At 40.3% G+C, this 20,995-nt stretch overlaps 1 protein-coding gene across 1 annotated transcript in view; it reads right to left on the bottom strand.

Annotated features, from left to right (window-relative positions):
• Positions 1-2,010: 2,010 nt before the first annotated feature.
• MRPL13 (mitochondrial ribosomal protein L13) overlaps positions 2,011-20,995 on the bottom strand; it is a 34,699-nt gene continuing 15,714 nt past the window's right edge. Inside the window, exons 5-7 of the mRNA XM_035556249.2 lie at positions 19,853-19,939; positions 19,407-19,528; positions 2,011-2,305 (exon numbers count right to left, since the gene is read on the bottom strand). Coding sequence (XP_035412142.1) covers positions 2,281-2,305; positions 19,407-19,528; positions 19,853-19,939 — 234 coding nt within the window. The 3' untranslated portion in view covers positions 2,011-2,280. The remainder of the gene's footprint in view (positions 2,306-19,406; positions 19,529-19,852; positions 19,940-20,995) is intronic.

Raw genomic sequence — 20,995 nt, forward strand, 5'->3', positions numbered from 1 at the left:
GGTACACATGTGCATTTAGCAGAGGCTGTCCTGGCACCCAAGTACAAAACTGTCATTGCATTATACACAGCAGTCAGAGTACGTTGCATGGTTTTGATAAGCTCAAACTCTGTCTGGGTACAAATGTAAATATTTGTGTATGGATATAAAACAATCTAGTTCCTTTCTTCTGAGTTTAATACCACGAAGCAGGTGTTCCTTCCACTGCACTCCCCGCATCCACCCCCTGTCACCTGGGCTGGGAATTGGGGCACCTCCCGCCCAGGGATGCCCGCTCCACGGACACACACCCGACCAGGGCAGGCACAACCAACCTCTATCCCTGCCTACGGGCGGTACATGCAGTGAATTAAGCAAATGAAGGGGTTGCTTGGGAGTTACCAGAACCCTCCCTGTAGCATTGGGCCTGTGTTAACTTGTTGCATATGTATTGGTAATAAAATGTAACTGTTCAGTGGGTACTACCAAGATATAAAAATATTATTCAGGATTTGTATATTTGCCAAAAAAAGTAAGAGGCACACATATGGGCAAGATTTTCTCCAGAATTCAGTCACTGTATAATCAGAAGCGTCTCATATTTTTCCAGACAGGCGAAGAAAAGTAAGTTGCTGACTGTGAAGTTTGTAACGCACAGATAGTTGATGCCACCCGGATCTTAACTACAAAATATGTACTATGTCCTTACACAAAAAAAAGTGTTTATTTTAATCTTTTACTTTTAAAAATGCTTTTAGTATTTAACTGAGTTTGGTTACTGAACTGGAAATCAAGTAGGGCAAGTTCACTGGGTAGAAGTATTTCCCAGGATAAGCCCATTCGAATGCTAAAGAAATGCCTATATGAAAAATAGATCATAAATAAAGCAGTAGTTTTCTTTCTATACAATGCTTGCACAAAACGGATATAGTAAACACAAATTTTCCTCACCAAACATTGTAAAATTTGGAAGATAACATATCAGCATCTTCTACTACAGAAGTAGTAGAAAAATAAGTGATTCATTTATTTACACAATGACTTTGGTGCAAGAGTTACCTGCAGAAAAGCAGCCATGATCTTCTGGTCACATCTGGAAGAGAGAAACTTGTTCTCGTGTAGCAGACAGTGTCACCTGTGAAATTCATGCTGGTCTTGCTGCGCTGCAGTACTCCAGCAACATGTTCTGCTGGTACTGAAACGTCAATCTTCCGACATCTGAGAAACTCCTGACATTGTAAAGTGCTGCAACTGCTTTCCCTAGAGCAAACAGGTCTCCTGGAAGCACAAACTGATTTCCCGTTGGCTTTATTTCCAGCGCTGTAAGCACACCGTATGGCACACCTTATCAAGAGATGGCCAGAGCTTCTGGATGAGAAATTATGGTCAGTGACCAATACCTGTTTTTGATCGTAAGGAAGAGGCTAAGCTATAGGCATGTTGTGCAGAAAAACTCTTTCTAAAACACTGCTCAAGACTGAAAAACTCCTACAGAACCTAAAAAATGACCACAAATCACACCACCCCCTCATTCCAAGATGCATATTTAAATATATTTCTTACATCTAACAGGACTACAATGTGCACGCACACATATTCGGATATGTGCACTGCTTTCTTTGAAGACTAGTAGTTTTGTTGTTGTGTTTTTTTTTTTCCATGTAGTTTGGCTCCAGAAGAAGTTTGATTATGCTCACCACCACCACAATATTTTCAGTGGGCATATTTACCTAAAAAGATATGGAAACTGCAGGCCTGCACAGATGCACATTCAGCAAAATCTCACCTTTAATTTCATACTACGTGTACACTCCAGGATCTAGAAAAAGCGTTCAGAAAAACTGTGCAAGATCGCTTCTACAGCAATAATAGGTTAAACAGGTCAAGCCACTGGTTTTCAATCCGTAATTATTCACTATCCTTACTGGGCAAAAATCAAGTTTTGCAACTTCTAGAGTGAGTAACCTCATTTCAAGAAACAAGGTGGTGTTTCCCCTGAGATACAAATACTAAAAAAAAAAAAAAGAGCAATTCTTTAACAACAGTAATAAAACCCATTTAATTAACAAATAACAGATCATACAACACAAAGTACAGGTGCTATTAATAGTGTAATATCCATTCTTAGCTGTTTCAAATACAATCATCTTTATAAGCTTTCATAATAAATTTTGCTAGTACCTGCCAAAAATATTCTGTGTAGAAGGGATAACTGGGATGCACAGATGCGTCTTCTTCCATGTTAGAAGATTTCTTTTTCAAGGAGGAGACACATTCCTGATAGCAACTGTTCTCCTTTTATTACTTTCTTCGAAAATCTTTAGGTCTGGAAAAAAAAAGTGCTTTGTTAAGAAAATATACGGAAACTACAGTGGCTTTGTTTTAGAGATGCAGTAATAGCCATATCTATTTTTACCTCCTTATTCTTGTGCTCGAAGTTTTAGTGCTACTGAGTATTTTCTGGATTACATCAAGAAAGACTGAACAGATCAAGAAGTGAGACCTCTGTGAATGTACAGATGACATGGCCAAGGTCAAGGAGTTTCTTACAACCCACTGCTACTTCCCTATGCAAAGCAAAGGGCGTCGTGGGCTGAATGCAGTCTCAAAATAACTTTAAACACTTAATAATAATTTGTCTCCACTTGTATATATATATATAATATATACATATATTATATATATTATATATACTGTATGTATATTATATTATACACACACACACACACATATATGTATATATATATAGTATATATAATCTGTGCACAAGGTTTCAAGTTTTAAGGTAACAGCCCAACCACAACACTAGCAGAATAATTAAAATTGATGACAAAGAAAAATCTACTTTGGATCTTAAAGGTTCTGCAAGCCCTTCTTGAATGAGAAATGTGGAAAACATTTGAGCAACGGACTGCTGCTTGTAATCCTCTGCAATTTCCTCTCCAAGTGTGTGTCCCTCACTCTGCCTGCCATACATCCACTGGCCGTAGAAACCACGTTGTGCCTACAAGGCATAGGATCAGGCCAGATTATGATTTTTGTAAGAATATTGAGTTTTAGGGCAGGCTGGGAGTCCCTACCCCTCACAGATCCTGGAGAAAAGCTGGGGCTCTGCCCTAACTCAGTAGCTTCCAACAGAGACCTGTGCAGGCTGATGGCCTCTGACGTGCCCTGGATGCACACCGCGGGTGCACAGCATCAACGAGCTGCTTGTCGCAGCACACACACAGCCTGCAGCGATACAATCAGCTGTAATATGGCAGCTGTGTGCTCTTGGCTCTTCGAATCGCTCCTCTCGGATACAAATTAAAAAAGGCAGATGTGAGCAGAGCCTCGCTAGAGCTACATGAGATGCAATAGCAAGTTTTGTAGACATGTAATGGGATACTGCATTGGTGGCTTTTCTGTGAAGTTGAATGAAAACTAAGTCTGGGCTACAGGAGAAACTGCCATCCGCATCAGTGAACCAAACTAACTTTACACTGGTGATAAATTTTATTACTAATTCTGTTGATCAATGCAAATTAAAACCAGATAGCAATGGAATTTGGGAGCTTCTTTTGGAGACAGAATTTAGACTGCTGCTGAGAAGCCATACAAAAATCTCCTAATACTTAATGAGTCATTAAAATCCTGTGCTGCAGATCTAGCATTTTTCAAACAATAGAATGATAGAATATCCCGAGTTGGAGGGGACCCACAGGGATCATCGAATCCAGCTCCTGGCTCCACACAGGGCTACCTATGAAATCAGACCCTGTGTCTGAGAGCACTGTCAAATCACTTCTTGAACTCCGGCAGGCTGGGTGCTGTGACCACTGCCCTGGGGAGCCTGTCCCAGTGCCCAACCACCCTCTGGGGGCAGAACCTTTCCCTAACCCCCAGCCTGACCCTCCCCTGTCCCAGCTCCATGCCGTTCCCTTGGGTCCTGTCGCTGTCCCCAGAGAGCAGAGCTCAGTGCCTGCCCTTCCGCTCAGGCCGCCATGAGGCCTCCCCTCAGCCTCCTGCATTCTAATACCCTCTGCTGCTCCTCATAAGGCATTCCCTCTGGTCCTTTCACCATGTTTGGTGACCTCCTTTGGAGACATTCTGATTTTTTTTTATCCTTTTTATCTTGTGGAGCCCCAAACTACACATGCTACAATACAAAACTACACATTCACAGCCTGCAACAATGCTGAGCATAGCGGAACAAGCACTCCTGTCAGCTGGCTAGCAATGCCGTGTTTAACGCACCCCATAGAATCATTCAGACTGCAAAAGACCTTTAAGATCATCAAGTCCAACCACCACCTAGCACTACAAGTCCACCACCAAACCATGTCCCTAAGTGCCACATCCACACGTCTCTCAGATACCTCCACGGACGGCAACTCCACAACCTCCCCGGGCAGCCCGCTGCAATCCTTGGCCACCCTCTGCATGAAGAAATTCTTCCCAATATCCAACCAAAACCCCTCCTGCTGCAACTTGGGGCTGTTGTCTCATGTCCTATCATTCGTCTTTTCTTTGAGAGAAGATACCAACACTCTCCTTGCTACAACCTTCCTTCAGGTAGCCATAGGATGAGGTCTGCCCTCAGCCTGCTTTTCTCCAGATGAAACAACCCCAGTTCCCTCAGCCACTCCTCATATATCTTGTTTTCTGGTCCTTCACCAGCTTTGCTGCTCTCCTCTGAACGCATTCAGCAGCTCAATGTCTTTCTTGTAGTGAGGGCCCCAAACTGAAGGCAGCGTTCAAGGTGAGGTCCCACCAGAGCCAAGCACAGAGGGACAATCCCGTCCCTAGCCCTGCTGGCTGCGCTGTTTCTGGTGCAGGCCAGGATGCCACTGGAATTCACACCGGAATTCAGTTTGTGCTATTTCACGTGCATCACAGGAAATCTGCTGATCATATGAATTTTAAAGAGAAAAAATAGAACGACTTTGCAATATGGAAACCACCTTGTCTTTAAAGAATCACAGAACTCCAGTATTTCCTAGAATCCTGGATGTCAGTCCACAAAAACACTCCGCCTTTTGTTAATCCCTGCATGCCAGAATATACATTTCACTACATAACACACAAGTTAGCGGTGTATTAGGAGAGTGGGAATTTGAAAAATTCTCAGCAGTGACTTAAAAGTTTTATCACTGCATCCATCCTAGACAGGTGAACAAATACTGAAGGATTTTAGAGATCCTGCATGGTAAAGACATCGTTGTCTTGCAGCTTATATTTATTACTCTGTTTTAGAGTCCTCCTATTTGTAATTTTTCTTTGACTGGCACATCTAAAACTTTAATCTGGAGTTACACTGGAGTGCTGCTGAGCTAGGGATCTCACAGTACTTTTTTTCTGGGGTGAAAATCCTTTTTATTTTTTCTTGCTTGCAATCTGTATTTCAACCCTAATGCTTGCCTTAAAGTTAAATGCATAAAACACTGGCCTCAGTTTGCAGCCTTACGAAGTTAATGAAGCTTAAAGGCTGAATCCTCTACACTGAAACACTTGTGTGAACAAATATAAGAGTTTTTAAACCCTTTTCTAATGTCACAGTAGGCTTTTATGCCGACTGGTACTTGACATTTGGAGGCCACAATCTCTGTTTTTAAAGAGTCCTTGGCACTAGGAAAGCTATGCCTTGAAAAACACTGTGTTTGCTCAAGTGTTATAAATACTGTCAGAGGAAGAATATGAACCCACAAAAACCTTGTCCACTCAGAGAGAATTATGAACCACTCGTGAAAAACAACGGGTAACTGCTCATTGATAAAGTGCATAAATCTATGCAAGCGTTGCTCTTGGATGGCCATGCTCTCTCTCATGCTTCCTCAGCAAAGCACTGAAGTCATGCATCTGGGACAAAGGAAATGGCGTCTCCTTGAAGAGATGGCTCGGAAATTCACCCATACTCGAGCTTTCACTTTTTTCTTGGAAAAAATTGCTTGCTGTACATTGACAGCAGACTCCAAAGAAAGGGGGATAACAGGAGGCACCGTGTGTGAAGTAGCATCTCTGAAATCAATGCTGAAAGACAAAGTATTATGGGTTCACCGAAAATATGCAACACTAGGCTGTGCAGTGGATGCCTGCCAGTGAAACATCAGAAAAAATTGTCTCACTAACATCTTATACTGCACATAAACATCCAGACAGTCCAAAAAACTCTAGGCAAAATAGCAACTAATGTCCAATAATGCCATGCATCTCAGTGCTCCTCTCTCCACAAATACTTTGCAGTTTAGAAAATGAAAACCTGTCCCCAAGGTCTGATTACAGATTTTAAATATCTTACACTATCCAATCATTTTTCCATTCTCACAGCTAACAGAAGAGGCATACAGTTGATGTAAAACTCTGACTATCCACTCACTGAGCCTTATAAAATAGGTAAACCTGCCTACTTGTGTAATTCAGAGGCTCAAATTTTGCTACAGAAAACAGAAGGTTCCCAGGGGTCCCCACTGTAACAGATAGCACTTGATTCTTCCCCAAACTCTTCAGAGTTGAGGTAAGCCACATAAACCTTGTCTTTTCATATGCATGTCAGCCCTACGCTCTTGAACACTGAAGAAATCAAATATACCAAGAAAGGTTTCCCATTTATAAGGAAACTCTTTTGTTCGGTAACCCAGTTCAAGTAGTAAGTCAAGCTAAACCCTAGATCACAGGCTAAGGTTTTCATGGGAGGTGCCTGGCCTGGTTCAGTCTATTCTATAATCTGATTTCTCTTACACACATATACCATACATCTTTGTAAACCAACAGCCTACAAAGCTTCTCAACCCTAATAAGTCAATTTTTAGAGTCTTACATTCACCTTTATTTTGACAAAGACTTGCTATTCTTATTTTTTACGCAATGATAGCTGTTAATGATAATAGCTTCAGCAAGTGTTAATCCACTCTACAATATACAGAGACACAGTGCAACATCAAGAGTCAGTGTCCAGGAATTAAAAAAAAAATCTGAAAATAAGTCCATTATTTACCAAAACAAGCCAAATGTCTCCTTAAAACATCAAAATCACAGCTACATGCACCTACAATTTGTGTCTTTTCAGCCTCCACCATAGCTCTTGCATCAGAGAAGCTCTATCACTGATAGCAGTATGCAGCTGTTGTATATGCTACATAAATCACCTAAGTTAAAAAAAAAAAAAAAGGCACAACGCCATGTCACATTTCTTTAATTCATCCACTAGACTGTGGTCTTATAACACTGCAAGTTCATGATTCTGTAGGAAGCAGACTAAAACGTAGTGCAGTATTCACTCAAAAAAGAGGTTATTATTAAGAGGTATGGAAGAGAAGACAACTGATGGTGGATTAACAGGGTAGTATAGTATTGCTTTCAAAATGGAAAGTCGTAAAATAAAGGAAAAATCCTTTAAAATATTACATCATTCTCTCAAAAAGAACTTGAGATTACAAAATGGAAGTTCTCAACTTCCTGATCTGCCTGCTTATAACTTATTCAAGGTATCTACAGATTCTGAATAAAATATTAATAGGAAAATGGCAGGAAGTCAATTACACCCCAGCTAGAAACTATTTTCACTATGCCAGTTAGCTGTCTCCAAGAGAAGGATATCAAATCTGGTTTTTCTTTTTCTGAATTAAATGGAATCCATGGGCTAACTGTGAACTGTGCATAAAGGATAACAAGTCCTTGCGTGAGCAAATTGTTAAAGGTTGGATCTACAACACTCAGGACAGAATGTTCAAAGTCGGTGGAATTAAGAAAAAATATTTAACCTTACATTATTTAAGAATTTAATTACTTTAAACTTTCAGAAATAGTGCGCTATACAAAAGGGATTTCAAAGACACCTCATACATCAAGGTTACTTTTAGTGATAAAAACCAACAATAGCGCAATTAGAAAAATCTCACAAACACAAAACTGAGTTACTCTCTCTCAAAAGATGAATTGGAAGAGGTAATTCAGGTGTGCAAATGCTTCAGATACCATTCGCCTATACATAGCTTTAATCTGGTCTGCCCTAATACAGTAAGAATCGCTTTTCAGACAAAAACCTAACAGTGTGTGAAATCTGCCTGGACACCGAAGAGAGAATTCCCGATGGCAAGCTTTAGCCTAAGGAGGTAAGCCACTTCAAGTCACCTTTAAAGTACGTGAAGTGAGGCAGGGCTTCCCCAAAGTTCTTTAAGTAAAGATCCATTTATTTTTCCCAAAGGGTACCCTAAGAACTCCCATGAACCCCAGCGCAGGCCTGTTCATGGGCTGCACAAAACAAAGTTAGCGTTATCAAGGCCAGTTCCCTGGTGCTCTTTATACCATTTAGGTATAAAGAGCATTCTTCATTTTAGGAAGGCAAAAGTAATAGATGATACTCAACAGTCTTTTTGCCCAAAGAAATGCCCACGAAGCTATAAGCCCAGTCTCTTACTATGGCAAGCTAACCAGCAGTACAAAGAAACCTGTTTGTTGCAACTCTGATGAGACACCCCCCCCCCCCCCGCAACAACAACCAAAAATTCAATATTCTTCAATAAGACGTGGTATTTTTCTTGTCAAAAGGGACAAAACAAAGACCCTTTCCAAAAGTTAGATGTGTTCAACTTCCAACTCCCGTAGCGAACATTTATTTCCATCGAGCCCGAGCAGACTGGTCACACAGTTCCATCTTTATTAAATCCTTGTCAGCACATTCCAGGAAAGAGGTTTCCCTTTGCCTAGCAATGTTTTGAGGAGCTAAAACATCCCCAGGAAAAAAAATAAAGGGGGGGGGGGGTACTGCTCTGTTTGTGAAAGCCAGATCTAAGTACTCACCGGTCTGTGTTATAGTGGAACTGTCTCAATTTCAAAAATACACAGGCAGCCAATTTCATAGTCCCATACCTAGCTGAAAACTTTGTAAGACAGTCCTCACAGCAGACAGATGAAAAATAGCATTACTCACCTTAGAGAAATAAGGTTAAGACTCTACTGTAATACAAGACGTTACCTGCTTTATATGTAAACTAATTATTTTGCAATCCTTTACAGTATTTTGATTTTCAGAAAATCTTTTTAAAAATATTTAATCTCCATTTTTAATCATTTAGAATATTTCTTCAAAACTATGTATTTCAACCCAAATTATTATGTTTCTTTGAGCTTTTTAAATGCATTAATAACAATTTATAATAGATGTTGCTTGTCCTTTTGGGAGAGGAAGTAGTTACGTGTTTTTTCAACCACATGCTGATGATAAAATACCTTCTGACAACGTAACATGATTTTCTTTCAATCTCAAAAAAAAAAAAAGGATGATCGCCTCTCCGTAAACAATCTCAATTCCAAAATAGTTTTATGTTGTATTTCAAAAAAAATTTACAAAGTCAAATTTCACAGAGTCTTTACAGTCATTCATGCAATTGCAAGCATGTATTTGTGATTCCTAATTAGTATTTTCAAGGCAGCCTCTGCTAAGGAATAAGGTTGTCAATACTGCAGGAGTGACCTGCCAATAACTGCTCTTGACTCAGCAACAACGCACACCTGGTTGGGAAGCTTTGAAGATCTCAAATTGCATTTTTCTCTTCACCTGCAGGCGATTATCTCAACACTGGGGAATGTGACCCAGAGAGACGGTGCTCCCTGCGCTTTCTGCAATCTCACCGACAATGACTGTTCAGAAAGGACTGAACCTTGCTTCAACCCTGTAAAAGGTCAGTGCCTCACAGCTTCCTAATGCTGCACGCTAATCAACTGCCACTAAGATGAAAGCAGTGGTACGAGAGCAGAGGTTGAAAAGGTTAGTTGTATGTTCGAATTTTGGTAAGACTTCATTGCTTCTGTGGATGAGAAAAAGCACTCCAGATGTACTGAAAAACAACATAAAAACTAATAACCATCCTGTACTAAAGGCACCTCCATCTCTGCCATTTACAGTCTAGGCAATGCTAAGTAACTTGAAAAATCTCATGTCTGGTAGGATTCCCCATTTAAACCGGTTATCTATCAGAAAATAAAGAATCAGTTGTAACTCAAAGTTATCAAAATGTGTTAAGATTAACTGTTGCCAGAGGATTTTAGGTCTCTGGCTTCTATGATAGGTTTTTCCACTGGCTTGTTTCCTCTCTCTCTCTCTCTCTCTCTTTTTTTTTTTTTTTTTGTCGTTACTAAAATCTGTCTGCTTCCTGCAAAAAAGTGGAAAGCTCCCCAGCCAGCTAAGCGAGCTACCCTTCAGGATGGCTGCAGTTTTACAGCAGCTCTGCACGATTTCCCTATGCAGATTACAAGAATTATCAGAATAGGGATAAAATCTCTCCAAACCTGTGAGTTTTACAGTTTTTCAGGCAAACAAATGTAATTTACTTAGTGTTGAAGTACTTCAAAATTTGTTAGGTAGTTAACCAAAAATGGCTCATGCACACAGGGTCTCTGAGTTTATAAGCAGCAGGTTTTCTAACAGCTAGGAAGACCAATTAGTGAAAAGATCTGGTGGGTAGATCATGCCACTTAGTGTCTAGTCTTCAGCCAGCCTTTGATCCACTCACTCTGAGACAGCAGACACACCAGGCCTGTCAAGTCCTCCATATTTAGGGAAATCAGTCACAGGAACGTGGCATTAGTGCTAGCTGATGACAAACAGCTGCCCACCCAAGAGAATTTCTGCCTTACCTCTCGTGACCCTTAATAATGACAATACTGTATAGGTGTTTCTTTAGCCTCCTCTGGTGCTAAAAGGCTATAATCGATTTGGTTTTGAATAAAACTGTTGTTTCACAGTAAAAACAGAAGAAAATTGGTGGCCTATCTTTTAAATATCTTAAGTTTTTTTTTTTTTTTTTTTAATAGAAAACCTTAAAGGACAGACCTCAACACAGAGCCAAAATTTACTCGAAAACGAGAGGAATATGTAGTTTGCAGGTACACTTAGCAAGTTGTGCCAAAGTAAATAGCTATAAGGTAAGTGCACAACTGCTAAAGGGAATTTCTGCACACATTTCATCTGTTTGACTAATCACACGAGTAAATCAAACCCCACGGATTAGATGTGGCTATCATTCTCTCTCAAAATAAATTATGTAGTTACACTCAAACATCAACTGAGTGTGCAGCTGGGGGGGAATGGAATTGTTTGCCTGCTCAAGATGTACCCACTAGCCTGGAGTTGCTCTATGCCTCTGGTAAAATAATCAGAGAAACTACCAATGGTATTTGAAATATCATTAAATTCCCAATACGCACTTTGACCTATTCTAAACCGTGAACTTCATGCTCTGTTTGGGGTCAGAATAACCTTTTCCATATTGGCTTAGTCCTCACACAGACTATGAGCTGAGTTAATAAGCATTTTTACAAATATACAATCTTGGAGATCTGGTAATCAGCTACAGTAACAGAGGCTGCACTTGATAACAGAGTAAGTAAAGGTGGCTTTTTTGGTACTGTTACGTCAACTATAGCGACTAACCCCTCCGTGCATATACAAAATTTAAGATAAATCCTTCGTGCTCCTCAACTTCAGCTCAGTGTTTTTCTACGTAGAACTTGCATTTGTTTTGATTTTTAAGAAGTATACGTAAATCGAGTTATTTGACCCAGTGCTAATATGTATTTAGGTAATCTTAGCGAGATTAGGAACGGTTTAATTAAAATTTAAAATAAACTGGTTACAATCCCAGTTTCCCTAAAAACCAATTAAGCAAAACTGAACTAAGCTACCTAAATGCCACTGATCCCAGATTTTGACCTGGATTATAAGAATTCTGTTTGCAAGATGATATAAATTAAATCCATGCAATGTACACGTAAACTTCATCTTAGCAAGATGATGCTTTTTGCGAGTGAAAGTGTTTTCTTTAAAAATATATTCTGCTTAAAACTGTAGGGCTGTAGAAGGAACAGCACTGTACACTTGGCTTTGTCCAGAGAATTACGTTATTCTTCAAATAAACAGAGAAGTGGGTAAAGGAACGATGAAATGCTTTCCAGACTTTCTGTCACCACCAGAAGTGAAAAAAGCAAATACATTTAGACATCTATAAAAGAGTAATTAAAAAAATTCTAATTCCATTTTCATCTGGGCAAGTAGTTCAACAGTATCATATACAACTGTTCTCATACTGCTTGTCAAATTTCCATTAATTTAGTTTCTACTTTTTTTCATATATGAGATCAACAGATTTTAGGGGGAAGGGGAAAGTAGCTTTAGAACTTTATTTTTGAAAGCCTCTTCAGACAGCTGAAGTGAAACTTCAGTTACCCGTTTATTAAATCTCTTACCTTCAGCTCTACTTTTAGCCATGATGTAAGCTGCCCTCAAGTAAAGGGTAAGAGAATCAGTAGCATCAGCTATTTTATCCATGTTAGAGAAAAGCCAGTAATTAATTTTAACAGGCTGAACACTCTAAATATGGATTTGTCAGATTTGTAGGATGATTAAGCTACTGACCCTTCTCAATCAGTATCCAGTTGCCATCTGCAGTTAAAACCTAATGTAGAGGGGAGCAATTTTCTTCCCAGTTTTCTAAGTGTGTGGCTTTTTGTCCACGGGAATTTAGATCCTGCTCTGGTAGCCTGAAATATGAGATGTGGTTACCTTCAGCCTTCTGCTAAGCAACAAAAAATTGTGGGATATTTTTATGCCCTTACTATAAAAAAAATAAAGTTACCAGTGATAATTCTCAAATTTTAATGGGGTTTAATGATTTACAGCTAGTTACTGGAATTCCTACCGAGAACCAAAAAAGCCACAGAAAATGCACTTCCAGAGGGATACCTCACAGAGTACATTGGAACAGGACTGGGCTATATTGGCAGGATAGCTTTTTCCTCATCTATCCAGTTTCTGTTTTTAGGAAAAACTAAGCCTGGCTCAAGTCTTTCACAGAAGTTTGTGTTGGCCATCCCAGCTCTGATCACTGAAACTTGCCAACCCTGCTCTTTGAGAGATGAGCACTCAAGCCGAAGGGGCAGTACTTGTTCCTGTTACACAAACACCCAAGGTGAGAAGAAAAGCACTAGCACGCGAGGCACTGCACACACCAACTGCAGGCACAGCAGTTTGGATGAACTATGAAAATGGCTGGAAGAACACGTTTATAAGCCTGAGAGGGTCCTTACTAAAGCAGCTCAAGACCTCACCATCTTTGGTGGAGGTCTTCACTGAGCTTCTTCAGACACTTGGAGTAACAACCCCCCCATTTTTTTCATATACCATACCTTATATTTATTTCACTGTAGAAAAAAAATATTTTACAGACTTGGTATTAAATGCAAGTTACAATGTTTGTGACATAGCACACCACTGGAGATACTCCAAATATCATTTGTGTATCTAAAATAATGCAAGGTGTCTTGTGGTCTTGGCTTCCTGCAAAGTTATCTGAGGAAATTGACAAAGAACTCCACAAATTAAAACTGCAAGCACCATATAACCTTCATAACATCATTTCAGCCACATAGCTACGATATCTCTGGCTTCCTCTTCAGATCTTACTACCCAAATTATTTCTTGGGTGTAATGACTACGAATAGGAACTTACACCAGAAACTGTGCAACTGGGCAAGGTAACTATTGTTGCAGTTACCTTGTAAGACAGCAAACAGAAGGGGCAACCGTGGCTGAGAAGATCTCTTAATGTGAGAGCCTTTCTGCCTACCAATGCCTACAGATCTACTCGCTAGGAACATCAGCAGTAGACTTCAGTTGCCCAGGGTTGGCAAGGCTGGCTTTGAGGAAGACAAAGCCAGGGAAGAACTGCAGATGGAAGTTATGACCACCATATCATTGGCACAGAACGTGTAATAGGGTTCTCAGAGACATCTGCCATTCCTAGGTGTCCCAATAGGCTTGTGTTTCATCATCTACAAACATTTCTTCCCCAGAACATGACATTTTTCTGCTTTCAAAGCCACGGAGTGCTGCTAGTGAATGAACAAGAACCTGTGTGCCATGCCACACTGATCAGCATATGGGTGACATTCAGTGTCAAAACTGGGACTGTGCCCAGCCCACACTGCTCTGATGAAACGAATTTATGGCTTCACATCAGGCTCTGCAACCCCCTGCCTAGAAGCAGGCTGTACAGAAGGGGGCCAGGAATCAGGCAAGTTACTCAAAAATAAACATTAAGAAGGTGTTTGGTTTTCTTAAACCAAGTTTCAGAGTTTACAATACCTCAAGTTTTAAAAATGTCAAAAGCCTTCAAGGACTTCTTTTCCAGAAAGACAAGTGAGAGGCTGTCTGGCCCGGAGCGAGGTCCACGGAGAGCTCCTATAAAGCCTGGCAGTAGAACAGGCACTCAGTATGCACACCAGCAACAGCCTGAGAGCTCTCCTCGAAGTCAGAATGCTCCGCTTCCTTAAGGGAAACTCTTAGGAGTGTATCCATCTAGCTAGAACAACACAGAGGTCTTCTATATATTTGGTAACATTTTTGTCCAAGTGATTTTAAAAGACTTCTTCAAAAATAAATTTCCTGCCTTTAGAAGTTTACTGTCTGAAAACTTATCTATACAGTCGGGTAAACAACTTTTAGATGGCATTTAACGGGAAAATTTACACATAAATCTGATGTATTCCTGCCTTTACAAGACAGGTATGAAACGTAACTGTTTGTTTAGTCATACACGATTGGTGAATTTTGTGATGATTTCTGTTTAAAGCTCATTAAAAACTATCTGATCTGAAACCTCAAACACCCTTGCAATAATGGTTCATTCACGGTAAGAACCTGCAAAAAAAATAATAAATCAGACTCAGTCAAAGGAACCGGTTTTTGATCTTTCTCCCCTTTAAATCTGTCTGGAAAGACACAGTTTCACTTCCCTGTATCTACAAGGTTTTTCACCACTGTTATTTCAGACCTCTCTCCATCAAAGATCTAAGACAGCAGCTCTGCACAATTTGGGAAGCCAATTGGTTCAGGTTAAGGCTAAAAGGAAAGAATGCTCAAATAAAATCCCTCTCACTGGAAACATTCAGAAATTTAATTCCCTGTTTTCATGGAGCAGAAGCCAGCCTGTTGTCCCATCATGAACTGTGTGGTGGTTGAAGGAGGGGCGATGGGAAGGCTGTCCACTCTGAAAAACGCAAACTGTTGGCTACGTTTCCACACTGGACCCGTGCTTTCCTTAAAAGCCATTTCTCCATTTTAGTGCTGAACTTGGATATTGTATATTTGTCTACAGTGTCAGTCTCCAATTACAGAAAAATACCTTTAAAAACCATCTGTAGCAAGACATTTTAATAAAAATGCAGGTAGAAAGTCCAATGAAACCATGAGCAATACTGAGCATGTTCTCTTCCCATTCAGAACGAAAATTATTTACATTTCACTTCAGATTAAATACAAAAAGGCTCCTTTCTTCCTAACACTAGCAACTTCTTCCTACGCACTGAATTTGTATTTGTTTCCTATTATCTGTCTTCCCACTTTTATATTCAGTAAGGTATATTTTGGGGGAATAAATTTTAACATAAAACCTTAAACATTTATTTTCTTGTCATAATTGTACTTTCCTTTATATTCTTAAATACTTTTCATCTAGCTATGGTTTTAATTTGATCTCTTCCACTAAAGGATACAACTATTTTTAAAAGGATAATACCAACTAAATCTTTTTCTTCTAGGAAAAAAAAAAAGGCGTGACACAAAGAATCTCCCTCTCCTTATTTTTAATCACTCTCCTAGGGATTTCATTCTCTTGAACCTCTGCCCTTTGTCAAACAGTGGCTGGATCAGAACTTCATGAAGGATAGGAAGAAAAATCACATAAGGCAGGGAGACTTATTAAAACCATCTGAAAAAAAAGTACAGTTTTTATGAATCCTTGATATTCTGGTTAATCTCAGGTACTGCTCTTACTGATTGGAAGCTACCAGTGAGCTCTGCAGAAGCTCATGACCGAAGCACACAGCAGTAAACGTAAAGCCCCTACGTATCCCAAATGCAGTTCAAGTACAGGACACAGAGAACAAGAGAAGGCTATTTATTCATCTTTGTGCTGTGTGCTCACACCCACACTTCTAAGACTCTGTTAGAGAGTAACAAATGAAAAGCTGAATAGGCCTAACACTCCTGGTAACCCATACTTCGGGTTTTTTAACCACAGATTATTAAAATATTAATCTACCATCTATGTATACTTTCATAAAAGATAGAGAACCATATAACAATTTGCATCAGAAGGGACCACAAGTCCCCCACTCAAAGCAAGGCTAACTTCAGCATTGTAGCAGGTTGCTCAGAACTTGACTGTGCTCAGAACTTGACTGTGAATCTCAAGGCTGGAGATTCCCCGTTCTCTCTGGGCAGCCTGTCAGCTAGGAAAGAATAAAATCACTCAGAACCTGAAGAGAAAGTCAGTTGTGCAGTCTAAGATACAGGTGTGTTACTGCAACATTTGGATTTCAAGGCCTGTCAGTGTTTGAGAACAGCTGTTTAAAAGAAAACAAAAACAAAAAAACCCAAACCAATGTTCCCTTTTAAAACCCTTCTGAAACAATTTTGACGTTGTTTCTCAGTACATCACAAACTGTAGAGTACCCCATTTATACAATCTTATTCAATCTCTTCTCTTTCATTTGTTGTACAAAGCTGCCTACAGTATTTTGTCTGTTTTTTGACTCATTTTAAATGCACTCTCTTTGCTATATGCCTCTAAAAAAGCTGACACCATTAAAAACATGTAAATACTTCTATCTTTGTTGCTTCTACAGGCTTTGAAAGGAATAATGGCACACTACTTCTTCCATGGGCTCCCACTGGGAAAGTTCAGAGCAGAGTTCCTTACAGCTGGATATTTATACAGCCTTCCTTGTAGTGCCTTCAGTGTAAAGCTGTCTATTGTAAGATACTCCAGCTGGCACTTTAACGAGAGAACAGTGACTGCTACAATTCACAGTAAGTCCCCCTTTACAGACTTCTGCGTTTTACTTACCAAATCAGAAAGTTATTTCACCAAATTTGCTCAATTCTCTTGTTTCACAACGAGAGTCGGATCCCCACAGCACTGTCAGTGCTGCAGAATTACCATGATACTTCTGCTTCCTCAGTCAGGAAGAAAAACATTATTGTTTTTCTCATTAGCTCAGATTGGAAACTCTGCCCAATATCAAAGTGAGCTGAAAGTTAAATTTGAGCTCATCTGTTTGACAGTAGTATCCGACATCTATTATGGTCTGGTTGCAGGCCAGGACAAGAAGCCAGAATTGCAGCAGGGGCAACACTGATGCACCCTGAAGCTAGCGGAGAGATGGGAGATAACCACTTTCATTCTTCATCTCCTTGCTTGGACTTAGGAGTTCCTTAGAGCAGAAGAGAAGGTACGAGGAGCACAAAAGCCACACAGAGCGAAGGAACAGCAGCAGGGTTAGGTACGTCCTCTTGCCTTCAAAACAGGCCCTAGCTAGTGCAGCTGGCTGAAGGGGAACCTAGTGCTCTCCGACATATTCTTGTTCCAGAGCTCTCTATTCCCGCCCTAGGTCCACCTATTCCCTGGTTCTTCTCCCCACGAACGCCCACTGAAGTCTCCCACTCATCCCACAGAAGCAGCACTACAATCGCAGTCGAAAGCCGCCAAACCTGCGGCAGTTGCAGGGCTTCTGTGGCACCAGCACTCCCCAACCTAACTGGCATGGAGAAAAAGACTGTCTACAGACAGCAATTCCCCAAAACTGATCAGGATGAGACCGCAAAGCAAAGAAAATGGGGGAGAGGGAAGCCTTCTCAATGCTGACGTGAAATTATTAGGAGACTTAGTTTGACAGCAATTACTAAACTAGAAGGCACCAGGTTCTCGGCTGCGTACAGCTATAAATCAGGGTGGCCCAGCGCTGAGAAGATGAACTCATGCAGATTACAGCAGTGTGTGGGAACAAAGAAAAGCATTTCCAATGCTCTGGTAGTGTGTTTTCTCTGATGGAAGGGACACTCCCAATTAGCTAGTTCAATTTAAGTGCCAAATTCTTATTCACTGCTAAGTTATCATGTAATAATCTGTGTCAGCGTAAGTACAAAAGACTGTTACATGAGAGTAAAATACACCACACTGCATGAGCAGCTCATCAGCTTCGCTCTAATGCAGTGCAGAATTCTGCTCATTTGAGCAGAGCTGGAATTTCTTCACGGTGGATCCAGTGAGATCTCACAGGAACCATGAGACAGATCTCTGTGTTTTCAACTGCATCTAGTCATTGTGATTAAAAAAAACCAAAAAACAACACAGCAATGTGCATGCTGACATAATTGGAAAGAAAGTCAAGATCAGTCTACCTATGTCCACCCAGAAGAGGGCTTAAAGCATGACTGGACTTCGCTCCATTGCAGCAGAGGCTGCAATACTGAGGTGCCTCAGACTGAACCGATGCACAGGCTTTATTTTAGCATCTTCCAGAACTAATAGCCTAATTACAATGTGTTTTTTTTTTTGTTTATTTTAATTACATTTTTGAAAGTATTACCCACATTTGCAATAACACAGGAGAAGCACCACAAGATGTAACTAATTTCCAAAATCATCTTCAGCTGTCAATGTCCTTCCTCTATTTTAAAAGACCTAAACCAACCCACGTTAAGCAAACACTGTCACAAATGAATGCCTAGAGACATGCAGACCACACTTATTTTAGGTGTCTTCCATACAACAGGCACCAGGTGTTTAAACTTGCCTTACTAAAAATCTTATCAAATTCTACATGCTGAAAACAAGCCAAAGAGCACAAGTCGGTCCTGCTTGTTTGGAAGACAACTCTAGTCCACTTGCTTCATTCCCACTCTCTGGCTTTGACATTTCAAGGAAGCCCAGGATTAGGGCTCTCAAACTGACCACAAGAAAAAAAAAATCACACTAGTACTAAGCAGAAAATGTCCCAGCTACAATGCATTATTTTCACTAGTAGGTTGACTCAATGCTGCGCGTGATGGTATAAAAAAAAATAAACAAACACAAACACTCGATATGCCACACATCTACTGTGGAACTGATTTTGTGCACTGAAAAGAAATTATTTATCAAAATAAACATGTGGTATGATCCCTGCCAAGGACCCATTCTCCAAGGTCTAGTTTAGCAGAATTCTTCCCTTCTTCTAGAGAAAATCTGAAGATTCTTTTATACTTTATTTATTTATTTATTAATTAAAATGAATCATTCTCTCACAGAACTGCACAGTGTTTCCTTTGGCTACGACTACCAGTTGACAACTCAAGTAGGATAACTGAGTGAGCATTTACTCAACTATATTTTCATGAAGATCAGAAAAGCTTTACTTAAAATGATCTTTTTATATTTTAAAAAAGGCAAGAAATATGAAAAAATTGGCACCGCCCCCCGATATGAACATTCTTTGCTTGAATTATCTCCTCCCACCTAAAAAAGTGACATGAAGAAAAAAAATAAATTCCTTTTTTTGTTACTCAGTGTAAGAGCCAACACAGTATTTACTCAGTCCAAGTATCCATTTTAAAAATCTAAGATACTTACGGAGTCCAAACCCTTGGAAAGGCAGCAATTTCTTCGGGTGTATATTCATCTAACCTCCTGGGGACTGCACGTGGCTGAGGAATCTCTTGCAGAAGATTCTTCTCTATATCTTCTGGGATAACCTGTGGTGAGCGAGAACAGTCTTAGCTACATGATTGTTTAGAAAACACCTCGCTCCTTCCCAAATCCAGACCAAAATTTATCGACCCTACTGCATTCTTCACGTTACACGAAGCCTAAACACACAAGACTATCTCATGCATGTCTTAGATCTCACAATTTTGTGAAATAAAGAGCACCAACATATAAAAGTATACTTCGATACATAACTAAAAAGTGGCTTGATTTTTCTTAATTTACCTTATGAATGAAGTTTTGCTGTTGATAATGATCCCTCTTTATCTTCAAAGGAAAAAGGAATGAAAATGTAACTGTGGACTACTTACATCTTCTGGGAACAGGTGCAACCTCTGCATCATAGTTCTTCTCTGAAGGTTTTTTGGAAGCATTCTATAAACAGCTAATTTGACGATCTGAGGAAAGATAACATGGTAACAAAAAAATCAGACCACCTACAAACAATGTGAAAAAGGCAAGTTGTGTTTCCCTCTGCCCATTCTACCAGTCTCTCAACCTCTTTTCAGTCAACTTCTTCCATACTGAAGAACTCTGACCACATTAAGAAAGCATTACAGGCTTACTGTTCTGGACGAAGGAACACTTACTCTCAGTTGTATAAACACTTACTCTAACAGTCATATTGAAAATTCCTGCTTAGAAATTAGAACTATATTTTGCATTGTGGATGACCGCACATAATCGTGCAACTCGAAAAGAATTAAGAGGCTTGAATTAACTCCTTAACTTAGTATTGGATTATACATTTATATAAAAATCTGTCCTGGTTCTGTCTGGGATTGAGTTAATTTTCTTCCTAGTAGCTGGTATGGTGCTGTGTTTTGGATTTAGGATGAGAACAATGCTGGTAACACACCGCTGTTTCAGTTGTTGCAGAGCAGCGCTCACCCAGAGCCAAGGACTCCCCCAGCTCCTCATGCTACCCTGCCAGCGAGGGGCTGGGGGTGCCCCAGGAGCTGGAGGGGACACAGCCAGGACAGCTGGCCCCAAGTGACCACAGGGACATCCCACACCACGGGGCGTCGTGTTCAGCAGTGACAGCTGGGGGGACTGGCTGGGGTGGGGGTGCCAAAGTCTGGCTGCGCATCGGTCAGCGGGTGGTGAGCAACTGCATTGTGCATCACTTGCTTTGTACACTGCTTTATCATAATGATTATTTTCCCTTCTTTTTCTGTCCTATTAAATTGTCTTTATCTCAACCCACAAGCTTTACCCGCCCCCCCCCCCGCCCCGATTCTCTCCTCTATCCCACTGTGGGGAAGGAGAGATGGAGCAAGCAGCTCTGTGGTGCTTAGCCACCTGACGGGCTAAACCACAACACCATTGTTGAAAAAAAAGAATTAGGCTCTAACAAATTTACCAAGTGGCCTCAGCATTTAGTTTACACACTGTAATTTGCTGTGTTAGACGTTTCTGTAAGAGATGATATAACAAGATGCAGCATCATGATC

The sequence above is a fragment of the Cygnus atratus genome, chromosome 2 (assembly GCF_013377495.2).
Source record: "Cygnus atratus isolate AKBS03 ecotype Queensland, Australia chromosome 2, CAtr_DNAZoo_HiC_assembly, whole genome shotgun sequence".
In the NCBI taxonomy this organism is placed as follows: Eukaryota; Metazoa; Chordata; class Aves; order Anseriformes; family Anatidae; genus Cygnus; species Cygnus atratus.